Source organism: Argentina silus (assembly GCF_951799395.1).
Source record: "Argentina silus genome assembly, chromosome: 2".
NCBI classification, from domain to species: Eukaryota; Metazoa; Chordata; class Actinopteri; order Argentiniformes; family Argentinidae; genus Argentina; species Argentina silus.
Window position 1 is genome coordinate 22549568 of NC_139656.1, and position 14598 is coordinate 22564165.

At 42.4% G+C, this 14598-nt stretch overlaps 1 protein-coding gene across 3 annotated transcripts; it reads left to right on the plus strand.

Annotated features, from left to right (window-relative positions):
• The first annotated feature begins 1837 nt into the window (after positions 1-1837).
• esrra (estrogen-related receptor alpha) lies at positions 1838-13407 on the plus strand. 3 transcript variants are annotated; one of them, XM_083697220.1, is made up of 8 exons: positions 1838-1866; positions 4392-4507; positions 7710-8093; positions 8309-8425; positions 8581-8694; positions 8903-9070; positions 9296-9565; positions 10050-13407. In XM_083697220.1, the coding sequence occupies exons 3-8, from the start codon at positions 7715-7717 to the stop codon at positions 10301-10303; spliced, it is 1302 nt and encodes a 433-aa protein (XP_083553346.1). In that variant the 5' UTR covers positions 1838-1866; positions 4392-4507; positions 7710-7714; the 3' UTR covers positions 10304-13407. The 3 variants fall into 3 exon arrangements, with proteins under 3 accessions (XP_083553346.1, XP_083553345.1, XP_083553347.1); XM_083697219.1 differs by having other exon boundaries at positions 1847-2261; XM_083697221.1 differs by lacking the exons at positions 1838-1866; positions 4392-4507 and adding an exon at positions 4612-5146.
• The last annotated feature ends 1191 nt before the right edge of the window (positions 13408-14598 follow it).

Below are 14598 nucleotides of genomic sequence, written 5' to 3' on the forward strand. Positions count from 1 at the left end.
TGGTAAGAATTATTCAAAAGAGACAATAGACTAGCCTATCTATATGTGTTTGAAAGCTGACAATTTGTAGCCTATGATTGCTTGTGTTTCAATTGTTCGCACCTGTCTCAGGGTCGTGACCTGTAAGCCTACCAGCAGCCCAGACCATACCAGACCACAACAGGACCTCCTTCTCTGGCATCCAGTAGCCTGTATGTATTCTCTCATGCCTCCAAGTCTCTGCAAAAATGACTTCTCTCACAACTTATTCCGATGAAAGGACTCTTCACTTAACGTTCTATTTTCAAAGGAGAATACGCTTTCAATTAATAAATCATCCAAAAAGATATGCACATGCTTATTTGCGACTGCAGGAGAGTGAGTGCGTGCACAGACTGCAACATCGTGCAGCCGCAGTGAATTGCAGTGTATGCGGAGCCAGTGAATGACCTTGAATTCAAGGTCGTTGGTAGATTCTCAATGACAGGGTACACAGCCACGAGTCTCCTCTCCCGCGTGTATAGCAATATTCACACAGGGATTAGGTTGTCTAACACAAATCCTAAAACAACATTCCACATAACCAAAAACCTTTCCTGATTTGAGATTATGCACACCAAGGGCCTGTAATATCGTGACACATCATTCTATGGGGATAGCGTAGCCTACACGAAAGTGGTAAATAGGCTACATTCACAATGCCAGGTTATTCAAGTTGTGAACTGTGCCTGCGCTGTGTTTTATTGGGAATTTTCCAACACGGGACTCTTTTCCGTGACAGCACTTCATTGCACGAGCCCACAGAGAGAATGCCCACCCCTCTCTCATCCTCTCTACATGCCAGCTGTTATAGTCATGTTACCTAGCGGATTCGAGTCTTGGGTTGTTCCTCTTCTCATCTCATTGCAGTGACTGACCCCCACTTCATTGGCATCGATCCAAAAACTGCTCCGCGTACCAGCTGACGAGTGTGGCCTGTAACGGAGCAAGCCGCCCGGTCAGTGTCACAAGACCGAGTTGACTGAGCGCGTCTGAAAACATTTTCCATGCCATCTAAAGCGATGTGTGATATACTATGGTGTGCGTTTCATTGAGGCAAAAGCAGTCCACTGCATTCTAGCGACCTTTTATAGATAAAACACACAAAACGGAATAGATGTTTGTAAACCAGCCTGTAAATGTTAAGCAATAAGGAATTCTTTAATGAAACGCAAAAAGAATGAGAGTGAACAATTAACATTGCATAACCAATTTAGATTGCATAATGACATTCGAAGAAAGTAGGCCTACAAGATGGGCAATCCCCAAAAATGTCTTCCATGAGTTTATTTTTGAAAATGGTTTGAAAAGAATGATTGCAAATCCGTGAAACCTGTGAAACGAATAAATCATGTCTTGTAGGCTGAATAGATCATTATTATTATTATTATTATTATTATTATTATTATTATTGCTATTATTATCATTATTATTGTGTCTCATATTTAGAAGTAGGCTAAGTAGGCTAAACCATGTGAACCAAACATATTGTGTTTAGTCCATGTATCCACTTTTTGTAAGCGAACATAATCGAAACAGGTCTACAATACCATATAGCCTATAGATCAAACGCGTATTTGTTGATGTATGCGCTAGCTATATAAAAAACTAAACCAGTGAGTCAGGCATACGATACATTAGAGCTACAGTAGGTTATTTTTTTCATTGTTGCAACCTCTATGGTTGCAATGCTGATGACGCTAGTGGAAGTAGGCTGGATTGGAGGGCGTGCACGGACGTAACGGAGACACAGCAGACGCAAGCGGGGAGAGGGAGGAGAATGGACAAGGGATATACGTAACCAAAACCTCAGTTGTAGCAGCGAAAAGCGAGAATCTACAACCTTCGGTACAGTAGGTTAACACCAAAAACCGGGACCACTACTAGGCTGGATATTAGACGGATAGCCCACTGAGTAGCCTAGCTTGAAAGAAAAAACAAATTTGGTTGACCATTTTTCAAAACATGAAATCTGTCTATTGACGCCGTGCGCCTTTAATAACAGACATCGGAACATAGTTTTTGTATTTTCCAGCAATCATTTTGGAAACATTTTTGCGCTACCGGGAGGTTGCTCGTGTTTGATTACGGCTATTCACGACTGTCACTTTTGATGCAATGTCGAAAACCCGGTGAGCTTAACCGAGGCTAAGCCGGTCAATAAGACATTGTAGTGGGGTTATCAGTGGTTACGGTGTTGCCTGAATTTAGACCTTCTTCCGGCGATGCACTCGCAAACACCAGTAAGTAGCCTTCATAGTTCAGAGGGGGTCAACAACATTGTAAAACTGTACTAAAAATGCCATTATGCATCCTCGTGTTTTGCATGTATGATTCTTCTCTGCAGCTGATTAAGTTTGCGTGACCACATATGGAAGGGGGCGCATGAGCCATCATTTACAGTGCGTTGCTGCAATAAGCCATCAAGTGTGTTGGTATGTGTTTTGTATCAGTTCTCTGTAGTAGGACATCGTGACTGACGTACTGAGAGAGCTTCACCCTGTCTAGAATTGTATTGCTACTCTTCATCGCAATTTGGAATTAATTACAATCTGCTTATCAAGCGATCAGTAATGGCAGAACAATTTGTTCATCAGACTGGTTCCTGAACTTTTAGTAAGCTTGGAGCTGTCTGTAAATCCTGGCCACTAGTCTTTGGTGGCATAGGCCTACTGACAGCTGTGATGTGATGTGTCTTTTATGCTTACAGGAAACTCAGTTTAAACACACACACACCACTTTTCCCACTGGAATTCTGTAAGCATGTGGGAGTCCAGGTGACTTTGGTCTCTCCTCAAGGAATGGCCCGTGCAAATTATGGTCCCCTGGACCAGGATTGAGATTCCTGATCTTGAGAAGCCATAATCCAGTTTTGCAATTAACTTTTCACCGGCCTGAGATCAGTAGGCAAGGTCACCTCTGCTGTTCTCACTGTCTCCGCGGTGTGCCGCATGTAAAGCTTTCAAATGAACTTAGTGTTGTCATATTGTCACTGCACACAAACATCACTGCTTGAGATAAGGAACAATTGGAAAATCAATGCAAGACAAAGGAAGAAGAGACAAAGGGGTCATTTGATGTTGTTGACAGTTGTATTGTCAAAGTTTGCTTTTATCAGCATGTAGGCCTATGTGTATTTTCAGATTTAAGTGTGGCCACTTAGACCTAATGCCCTTTTATAGTGTGCTGTGGATATTGCCTGGCAACATTTAATTAGAGTTATTCTAATCCAGGGCTTGCAAATTCTCATGCAAAAACAGGAAATGAGTCAGCTGTCAGTTAGCATGGACAACTTCATTATAGATTAAACTGTTGGGATGTAGGCCCATGTGAACATTAGTTATGACACTAGATGTTGCATGTCAAGATGGTTTTTTCATAAAAGTGCCTTTGGAAAGTACAAAACAATTTCAGCAAAGAAGTAAAAAGCTGAAAGATCCTCTGCATCTACTCAGGTTTTTCACCACAACATTCACCCTCCCTGTCTATCCATTATCCATTGTTTCTCTCCATGCTTTTAAGTCCTTCTATCTCAAAACTTAGTGAATTATCACCCAACTTAAACCTCATGAGTGTGCATGCGTGAGGGACAGAGAGAGAGCATTGCAGTTACTGTGTCTGTCCTTCAAGCTTTCCTGTGACTTTGACCTTTGGAATGTGTCACACAGGGAGAGTATAAGGGGGAGGGGTGGTTGAGTGTTGTGTGCGCAAAAACATGTGTAGCCTTTATGTATGCTTGTGTGGGAATGAGAACTAGCTGAATTTGTGCCTTTGAAAAAGACAAAGAAATTATTTCCCCTCTGTCAGCAATTTCTACCAAATGGGGTTGATGAGGAGAGCAGGAAAGAATATGTTTATGATAGACTGGCAGTCAGTTACACAATGTATAAAGAAGAAATAGTTTTACAAATCTATGCCCGGCTCACACACTAAGACAAACAGCAAGCATACGTGTCACAATCTTGTGTCTGTATTATTGTACATCCCCAAAGCTTCATAAGCTTGAAACACCTGACCATAGTGCCTTTCTGAAAATATGAATGAGCCTCATGGAATGGTGAATAACACTTTCCTATTTGTTGGGTAAAGCGGTGTGTGTGTGTGTGTGTGTGTGTGTGTGTGTGTGTGTGTGTGTGTGTGTGTGTGTGTGTGTGTGTGTGTGTGTGTGTGTGTGTGTGTGTGTGTGTGTGTGTGTGTGTGTGTGTGTGTGTGTGTGTGTGTGTGTGTGTGTGTGTGTGTGTGTGTGTGTGTGTGTGTGTGTGTGTGAGAGAGATTGTATAGATGTCCTTGTCCTATATAGGCTATATATTATAACAGATTGTCCTGCGCATAATAGCACATGAAATCACTACATTTTCTGTCTTTCTGTTTAGGTTTCCTGATAAACAGAGTGTTCTACCCAGGCCACAGTTGCACTTCTAACCAATAGAACGTGAGTGAGTTACCAGCAGAGGAGACCGATAAGAATTTCCTGCAGCAAAGAACGCAGGTAATTGTTTTTCCCCTATTGTTTCTTATTGTTTTTATTAAGAATCGGTGATTGTATTGTAGTTCAATAGCCAATTACTCGAGTGTAAATCGGGATCACCACCAGGCCTATGTGTCCGTGTTAAATAGTGTGTGGTAAGATTGATTGACTTCAGGCACCAAATATATAAAGTGACAGCTCCGCCTTATTTGCTGGTTTTTGTCAGCCCCCCTGGCTCATCTGAACCTCCAGGTAATCATCAGACCCTCATATCATGCTAGACCATGTCTGAGAGTTTTATTGAACCCTGACTCCTTTCATGTAAGGCATCTGATTCACTGACTTTAGTGGGAATGGTCCGGTTTTGTAGACACACAGTGACTGTATCAGACATTTGCTGTCAGCTTTCCTATTATTATGAGCCACTTCCTATAGCTAGCTAATGCATCGGACTCATTACACCTCCCATCTCATCTCATGAGTCCCGACATTCTCGGTCAGGTCAGGATGAAACGTTGAGGACTCGTACGCTAGCTAGCGATTGTTGTTAGTTGGTCACAACAATCTGATAAAGCGAGGGAAAGGGCGAGGAAATAACTTGGGGGGGAACTTGTCTTGTCTACCCTTTAAGGTGGAAAGGTGGAAGCTATAACGTTACAGGTAAGTTGTCACTGTCTGAGAAGGAAATGGAATCAGATATAGCAGAGCTAGCTTGGTTGGTAGCTAGCTAGCTAACTAGCCATGATCTTTCTGTTTCCATGAATCTTTTTAATCTAACGAATATTCATATTAGCTCGCCAGCTAATTCATTAGCCAGTGTAGCTCATTTCGTTTAGCTGGACAAATCAGCTAATGCTTATGCCGTAGTACAGTGCGGACTATGGGTCGGTTCAAAACACGAATGGCTTTAAGCTCGTTGCTAGCAGCAGCTTGCTAACACTTTTACACATGCACATTTGCAGCTACTAGCTAGCTACTGTATGTTAAAACATGTGGAGGTTTCGTATGTCTCTAGACTTGAGTTCAGCGGGGGCTGGTAGATTGCTCATTGACAAATAGGCGTGAGGACCTCCCATTGAGACATTAGCAGATCATTGACGTCTGACACCCTTGAAATGTTAATTTGCCAAATATCTGAGAAATTAGATTAATTTAACAGATTATAGACCTAACCACCACGCAGTTGCTCTTAATGTTTGTGGTGTAGTATGTTTCATTAATAAAAGGAATAGGTCACCAGATGGAAAGCCTGTGAACTGCGAAATTCTTTGCACGTTCTTCAGGATATCTAGAGAGCAGAATGTCTACGTCTCCTGCAGTTGGCTGCCTTGTGCTCCTGCAAGTAGTACGAGAGGTTGGGATAGGGTTAGGGGGTGGAGTGGTAATGTCAAAGTTGACTGGTTATGTAAGGGCATAAAGATTACAGGCCAGTCAGACTGTACAGAGTGTGAGAGACATTGGGCCACTGGACCAGCATCAGTGCATTGGCCTGCGTTGCAACACCTCAGGCGAGAGCTTTGGAAATGAGAAGGTTGTATGCTCCAGAGTGTACCACCCTTACACAATCTCTGTCAATGTGGTGTGTTACCCCAGAACTATTACCCCAGGACCGCTGTATTGAAATCACCCTCTCACCCAGAGTCTGTCATTAGCAAAAATGAATTTAGGCCTAGCTATTAGCCTGTCTATATTTCATGCATAATCCTAACCCATGTTAAATGTTTTCTCTTGTTTTTAGAGAAACTTTCTAAGTTTCTTCAGTTCTTCATGATGTTGCATGCATTTGAATTCCAGTGAACATTGGGTGAATATCTTTCAATGATTGTGTAAAATGTTTCAGGATTAGTAAGGCTAGTAGAATAGGCAACAGGACGGTGTCCTCTTCAATACTTCCTGAGGCTGTGGTGGGTCTTATAACTAAATCCCAGTTTACACATGGTATGTCCTGGTAATTTACTGGTACTGTTGTCTGTGTAAACTGACCTAGGGTAGCGCAGCCCACTAAATATTTTACCTGTGGCAGACCTAGTCATGGTCCCAGTAAAAAGCTGGTCTGGGGTCTGTAAATGGGGCTCAGGGGAAATGCAGGTATTCTCATTTGCATTGAATTCCACTCCTGTGCACCCCTCAGGTTTGTTCATTTGCATTTGCATTGAATGCCACCTCTCCCTGACACTTCCTGCATTGCACTGACGTGTAAATCGCAGTAAATGAAGGCCTGTGTAAACGGTGGTCAGAGAAAAAATACCAGGAAATCTTGTCAGGCGTTTTACCGTTATCTCTGTGGGGATAGGGCTTGAGAGTGTTGGCGTGTTTGCGATCTCTTTACTGGGATTCCTTGTGGAGTTTTAATTAAGGGATTGGTGCTCCTCTGCTGTGGATTAATGACCCTAATCTGGAGAGGGCAGAGTAGGTTGGAGCTGGGATTATAGTCTCTCCTCACAACCCATAGCATGTTAGCACATCATCCTAGCGCAAACATTCTCACAAGCCCAAACTCTCTCTCTCTCCATTGATGTCACTCACTATGCTTCACTTACTCTCATAATTCCAACTATTCCATCCACTAATTGTTAAGCGAAATAGATCAGTGCTACATTATTCTCTGCTGGTGTGTCATTTGTCTCCTTATACTGACCGCTGTGTACCATTAGGCAGCCAGACAGCAAGGTCTTACTTTGTATACATTTTCTTTATGGAGGTGATAAAGTAATAGGACATGGAGGCGCACAGCACATTTTACATTTACATTCAAATAATTTAGCAGACATTACTATAAGTACATTTGTCTAAGTAAGTGAATCAACTATACAACAGTCGTCGTAAGTAAAACCTTTGATAAGAACAAGTGCCATCGGCAATCGCAGTGCTAGAGAAAGGGAGAAAACTATTATTTATTTATTTAGTCACATTATGTCCATGTTACTGTGTACTATCTGTGCTCTCAGTTGAAATCATGGCACTGATTAAGGTGTCTTTGTCGTGACTTGTCAGTTGTCAAGCGAGTGATATAATTCGAGGCGACAGCTTTCATTATCTTAATGTTGTCGCCATTGGAATGACAATGGTCAGGATTGTCGCAAGGGGTAATAATGTTAAATATTATGAAACGCTGGAACAGTAATGTTGGCATGACTCCTTTGTCCTCTCTCACTTCTCCCCCTCCCTCTCTTTTCCTTTCTTTCCCCTCTCATTTTATCTCCCTCCCTTCATCCATCTACAGAGATCATGTCTTCCAGGGATCGTCGGTCAGATCTCTACATAAAGGCAGAACCCAGCAGTCCGGAGGGAGGTGGGGGAGGCAGGGCCAGCCCTGGGGGGGCCTCCTCAGACTCCTCCCAAAGCGGTGGAGGTGGGACTAGAGGAGATGGTGTCGGGCGCTACTCTCCCCCCCTCTACACACCAGCTCTGCGCTGCCACTTCAAGGAGGAGGGCGGTGATGGTGTGGAGGAGGGCTCCACAGGGAGTGGAGGTGGTCGCTGCAAGTATGCCCTCAGTACGCTACCTAAGAGGCTGTGTCTGGTGTGTGGGGACGTGGCCTCGGGATACCACTACGGTGTAGCTTCATGTGAGGCCTGCAAGGCCTTCTTCAAAAGAACCATCCAGGGTAAGGGTGTGTGGCACTCTATTTGCTTGTTCTTTTGTATTCTGAATGTGTGTGTGCTTTTCCATCCCAGTATAATGAATATACCCTTACGACCCACCTATGGAATGAGAAAGCCCACCTTTGGAGCAGCATATTGTTTTCGTTGCTTTCTCCTAAATCCTTCTCTCCATCTCCACGTTGCCTCTTACTCTCCACCTCCTGTCGTCCCTCTGAAGGTAACATTGAATATAGCTGTCCGGCGTCAAACGAGTGTGAGATCACAAAGAGGCGCAGAAAGGCTTGCCAGGCGTGCCGCTTCACAAAGTGCCTCAAAGTGGGCATGCTGAAGGAGGGTGAGTACAAGATCCAGAACTAGGCTGAGCAGAGGGGCTGCTTTACTCTGAGGGTTTCCCCCTGTCTCTCCCTCCCTCATTCACCCTCATCACTTACATCTGCTACTCTCCTCAGCACTCTCTGTCTCTACATTACCATTGTGTCTGTGTTGCAGGAGTTCGTCTGGACCGGGTCAGAGGAGGGAGACAGAAGTATAAAAGACGTCCAGAAGTGGAGAATGCAACCTACCAGAGTGCCCCTCTACCCCTTAGAAAGGAGGGTGAGAAAGGTAATTGGGATTGTAGTTGTTTTAATTTCCATCAAAACGTTTCGTAGGCCTACTACATACGCCTACACACTCGTGTGCAAAATCTAAAAAGGCTGCATGTGTTGCATTTCATGTTGCTCTGAGCCCCATTTGGACACCAATCTTTGTTTTATGGTAGACCTTAGACCTGTGCTGTAACCTTTGTTTCCTGTTTGTATGTGACATACAGGCTCCTCACACATCATCGTGTCTCACCTTCTGGTGGCAGAGCCAGAGAAGCTGTTTGCCATGCCTGACCCCCTGCAGCCTGACACAGCCCAGCGCACACTCACCACCCTCTGTGACCTCGCTGACCGTGAACTGGTTGTCATCATCGGTTGGGCCAAACACATCCCCGGTGAGGGAGGGGGGGAGAGGGATGGGATGGGGGTGGTGGTGGTGGTAGTGGTGGTGATGATAAGGTAGTTCCTGATCTCACAGGGCAGGTTCCTTGATAGCCCTACCATGGTTCACATTGTCTTTATCAAGGACTGGAATGCTGCCTTGTTGTATCAGCTGCTGCTAAGTGATTGATCAGAGTGGTCAGTCTGTGTATTCTAACCTTCGAATCCCCTCCGTGCAGGCTTCCTGTCGCTGTCCCTAGCAGACCAGATGTCTGTGCTGCAGTCGGTGTGGCTGGAGGTGCTTGTGCTGGGAGTAGCCTTCCGCTCCCTGGGCTGTGAGGATGAGGTAGTGTTCGCAGAGGACTTTGTCCTTGACGAGGAGATGTCCCGCGTGGCTGGACTGACTGAGCTCAACGCAGCCATCAGTCAACTGGCCCGCCGCTTCCGTGCCCTGCAGCTCGACCGCGAGGAATTTGTCATGCTCAAAGCCATCGCACTCACCAACTCAGGTAAACAAGCTATTCATAAGTATGTAAATGGCTGCACACAGTGTCTGTAATGCATCTAATGTTACAATGAAATTATAAATGAGGTAAATGATGGCATGCTTGAGTTCATTAGATGCTCTATTGTACTTTTCCAGGGCATGAGGATAAGTGGATGCTTTAGTCTCAATCTCTGAGGAGATTCTTGATGAAAATAACTCAGTTTTGGCCCCTGAGGGACTAAACTGCAGATTACTGTAAACAGCACACTCACCCTCACAGTCTGCTTAGCCCACAGAGGCACTATTTATTATGCAAATACAAAGATCACTCTGGACCAGCACGTCCTGTTCCATAATCACCCAGGTTTGTTGCGATACCCAAACTTACAAAACCCTCTGCCAAAGAGAAAAGTAGGCATTTAGAGAAACACAAATACAGTCTTCTATGTACACACACACACACACACACAGTTTGACTGACTGCATTCCCCCTCTGCCCCTATCAGACTCTGTGTACATAGAGGACATGGAGGCAGTGCAGAAGCTTCGGGACCTCCTCCACCAGGCCCTGTTGGAGCAGGAATGCCAGCGGCACCCTGAGGACCCCCAGCGGGCCGGGCGTCTCCTCCTCACCCTCCCCCTCCTCCGTCAGACCGCTGGCCGTGCCCTCACCACCTTTTACAGCATCAAAACCCGCGGTGGCGTGCCCATGCACAAACTCTTCCTGGAGATGTTGGAGGCCATGATGGACTCGCCCTAGAGAGGGAGGATGAGCAGGATGTGAGGGCTTGATGACAGGAAGTCTGCCAGAGTGAATGAGTGGCTGGTGTGAATGGAGAGGATTCTAATAGAATTTGATCATGAAGAATGTGGGGATATACTCTGGATTTTTAAAAATGTAGCTATTTCCGAGAGATTCGCAAGTGAGTAAGAACAGAGAAACCCCATGTCCCTTTGAGGGGTTGTATGGTACAATCTAAGTCATGACTGCCAAACATTGATGAAAGACTCACTACATTCAAATGGGGGAAGGAGTTACATTGAAAGAGGTTAAATCAATTTTGAGTGTCAGAATCATATTAGATTACCACTAGATTACCACTAAGGTTTGTCCCATTGCAGCGCTGGTCTGTAGGTGATAAACTACTGAAGGACTACAGTGAGATATCAAAGGCTAGACTGTAACCATGTGGCTTAGACATTTTGCAAACAATGCAATATCTTCCTTCTCACATAAGCCATACTATTATGCCAGGCAAATGGCCATTGACAGTGTTGTGTCAGATCGACATGCACACAGAAGAGTAGTTCTATTTAATGTAGCTCAGTCATACACAGGCAAACACAGCCTTACAGTTTATTAATAGGAATTCCTTGCAATATGTTAAAAGCAATACAATACTTTACATAATAAAGTAATACTCAAAGTAAAATGTGGTTGAAAATAATTGCGAGAACTGGCTTTACAAATGGATGGGTGTGGAAAACTGCTTTTTTGAAAGGCTGTACAATTGATTCTTAGTCAGAGAAAAGGGAATGTCAACATGATTGTCAACTCTGAAAATATTGTAGTGTTTGTACATGGAAATAAATTTTATTTATACTGTAAGTAGATCCAATAGGTACATAAGAAACTGATTTCTGTGTGTGCGGGGATGCACTGTAATTGTGCAGTTGTACACTGAACTAAGGTGTATTGAGATCAGGGACAAAAAGCAAGTGTTTCATGGCCAGCCTCGTTACAAGAGAGTGAATAAAGGAGATGGGGGGGGGGGGGGGGGGTCCGAGGGGAATTAAAATCCTTACTTCATTGGCGACTTGAGTCTCCGGACCTCTTCTCTAGTCCTTGTCAACCAACCACTCCTCTTCTGATGGAATGTGCTGTTTAAAACTGTTCGTTTGGTGAACTGAAGTGATCAAACCAATTTTGGAGCTATAATTATTAATTTGAACCGTCATATTTTATGGTTGTGCCAGCAGTTTGTTGTCCTTCTTGCAGGCATTGAAAGGCTGAAGAAAGGGACCTCTATTGTTTTGACCAGCAGGTCCTTGGACTGTGTATGACCTTTGAACTGCAAGCCTATTGGTGCCCAAATAGGGGCTCAGAGCAACATGAAATGCAACACATTCAGCCTCATTTGGGAATCGACAGCCCAGTCTGACTGAGACCATCCTTTTAATCCTTCTTATTGACTGTATTTGTTTGTTTACTTGTTTGTCTCTCTTTTGTAGGCTGGATTGCATATTTCATCAGATTAATGTCTATCAACAATCATGTTGGATTCAGAGTCCCTACAGTGACTGTAACTTACAATCTTTGGGGGAAAACAGAATGGCAAAATGTAAAGGGCCTGTGTTGGTCCATGGGCTGACTGCTGATGAAGAATTTGATAGTAAAACAATCAGAGCAGCAAAATGCTCCCCCAATGTACATCATACTACATCATACGTGCTGAATTGCTATCAGTAACTGTAAACAGTTTATTGTGTTTTTTCACTTTTGAAAGAACTCTAACATGGAGAGCTAAAGCCAGCGAATGTGATACAAATTCCCTTACATGAATGATACAGTAGATTAGAATGCCGCTAATTATGGAAATTCTTAAATAGATTAAGTCTTGTTTTATCCACAATACTTTTCTGTCTCTGGGTTTTAAGGCTACTTTTTAGTTTAGATTGTTACACTCAGCCTCAGGTTTGGTACTGAAATAAAGCAATCCATTGAGAATGTTGTGAATGTTATTTCTTTTAATAATTCATTTGAATATGGATGTTTTTATGCATCTGAACATCACACTAGTCAGGAGTTGACTGATCCTGAATTAAAATAGTCTCTGAATATCGGTATTCCCACAGCACTGAAAGGAGATTTTGCCATCTTGAGTCTATATGGTTTAAATCTGCTGAGATTTACCTTTTTAAGTCTCTCTGACAAACAAATTAATATTTGTTCTTATTCTTTTAATGTGCACATCCAGTTCTGTTCTTGTCTGAAGATGTGTGCACTTGAAGACAATTTGTAGTTTCATTATTTTGATTCTAGTTATGAAGTGAAAAGAAAAACTAGATGACAATTGGTTCAACTCTGTCCTGTATATTCCTGTCCTATTTTATGTTTTGTTTCATTATTTTCTTTCTTTTTCTTTTTTCTTCTCAAAGATAACTTTGATTTGTGTGTGAAAATGTGTACACAAACATGGATGCCTGGGTCCAGTTTAAGCAAGTTGTAAAGATGTTAATGTTTGTGTCAATAATAACTCTAATATATACAAAGGTAGTGTTTTCATACAGATAAGCATTATGTAATGCCATTTTGTCTGTCATATATAGGTACGGTTAGGGGGTGGGGGTGGGGGAGGGCATTTTTGAGTGTCACAATTTAGAAGATTTTAAGTCATTGGTAGGTGTTAGTATGTTTGTGTACATTGATGTAAATGAGCAATACAAGAAATTACCAAAACTCTATCTCACATTTCCTTGTATAGTCACATAATGTAAATTTCACATCTACAGTAAAAAATATTGATAATTAATAGTAGTACTAAAGCTTATAATATGGAAAACTTCAAATCAATATTTGTATTTTAAAAATACTGTATTTAAAAGATTAAATTCTATTTTTTACTCAATTTGCTGATGTTTGTTGATACTTGTTTTATTTTTTGTGTGGGTTTAAGTCGTCCAATGGCTGTGAATGTCTGTACTATTTTCCAGTAAGCTAAAATGGTTAATTTAATGTGACTGTTCATATTAAATCACTGTGAAGAAAAGACAAAATGCTACACTGCAGGAAACAAGGGGTAGATTGTATTGTAGGTGCTTGTGTTTTGTAATAAATGAACTCACACCATCACATATCATCGGTCTTGTACGTCTACTGTCATGATTTATTTATTTGAATGTGTGTTTGTCTGCCATGTGCAACACTGTTCCCTGTCCTGCTCACCAAAGCCAATGAGTCAGAAAACATAGATAAGATATAATTTAACAATAAACAGCAGTTTAGTGTGTAAGCAAGAATGATTTGTTAGAGGAATGATAAGAAAATGGTCACTATGACCTTTCACAGATCGATACAGGAATGTGGAAAAATAAAAACATTCAGTTGTTGATAATTTGTTTCATCATTTTCTCATGATGCTCTTGTAATTTTCACAATCCTAGAAGTCTTATTATTTACTTGGTAGAATTCAATACTAAATTGATGGGTGGGGACCTGGGGAAAGCTATCCATTGTTTGTTTACACAGGTTGTGTTGCCAAGTGATCTACAGCCAGGCTGCTCAGATGAGCAGATGTGATACCAAAGATGTTAAACAGTTTTCCAAGTGATGTAAAGATTTGATGGACTGCATAGCCCTACTGCAATGAGGAAGATTTGGAACTGCTTGGTCTCCATCTTTTGGGGTTATGAACTCTGGTTATGATAATGACAATATGCCTACTAAACTGAATAGATAAACTCTACATAATACATAATACATTTACATAATATTTTCAATAATCAAAACCATCAGGAAATCCTACAAATTGCGCCTTTAAAGCAAAAACGTCGGTTTCAACCATAGCCCCTATAAGACCTACAAGTAGTCTCTCTTGAGCGCTACTGACTAGTGGCGTTAATTTATTGAACAGGGTTAGGCCTGGTTGCTAAATACCTTTTTAAATCGGGGACCCTCTCGACTCAAGGAAAGGAAAATGAGTAGTACTGCTAGTAAAAAGCAAGTACATTATATGATATTTCCCCTAATGTTTATGGAAATTACTTTTATTATTTCTGAACGAATAATTATGCTGCTCTTATGGAAAATATGACAATTATCTTCGGTTGCAGCCGGACGCTCCGCCCTAGTCGTTTAGCCTGGTGAAGTTTAGCCTGATTAAATCGAACGCCACACCATTTGGCATACCTGATTGGACACTCAAAGAAGTGCGACAGCCACATCTTCCGTCTCGCAGTTTGCCTGCTTTTGGTTCCGCATTGATATAGATGAGTAAAATTACAAAAGTAACACCGGCAACAACCTTTCACATATTATAATACAGTATACAGTAA

What these genes read in the sequence shown, in the direction of transcription:
- esrra (XM_083697220.1), top strand. Translation starts at nt 7,715, where the DNA reads ATGTCTTCCAGGGATCGTCGGTCAGATCTCTACATAAAGGCAGAACCC. An exon ending in CTTCAAAAGAACCATCCAGG is followed by an intron (nt 8,094 to 8,308) that starts GTAAGGGTGTGT and finishes GTCCCTCTGAAG; the next exon opens with GTAACATTGAATATAGCTGT. An exon ending in AGTGGGCATGCTGAAGGAGG is followed by an intron (nt 8,426 to 8,580) that starts GTGAGTACAAGA and finishes TCTGTGTTGCAG; the next exon opens with GAGTTCGTCTGGACCGGGTC.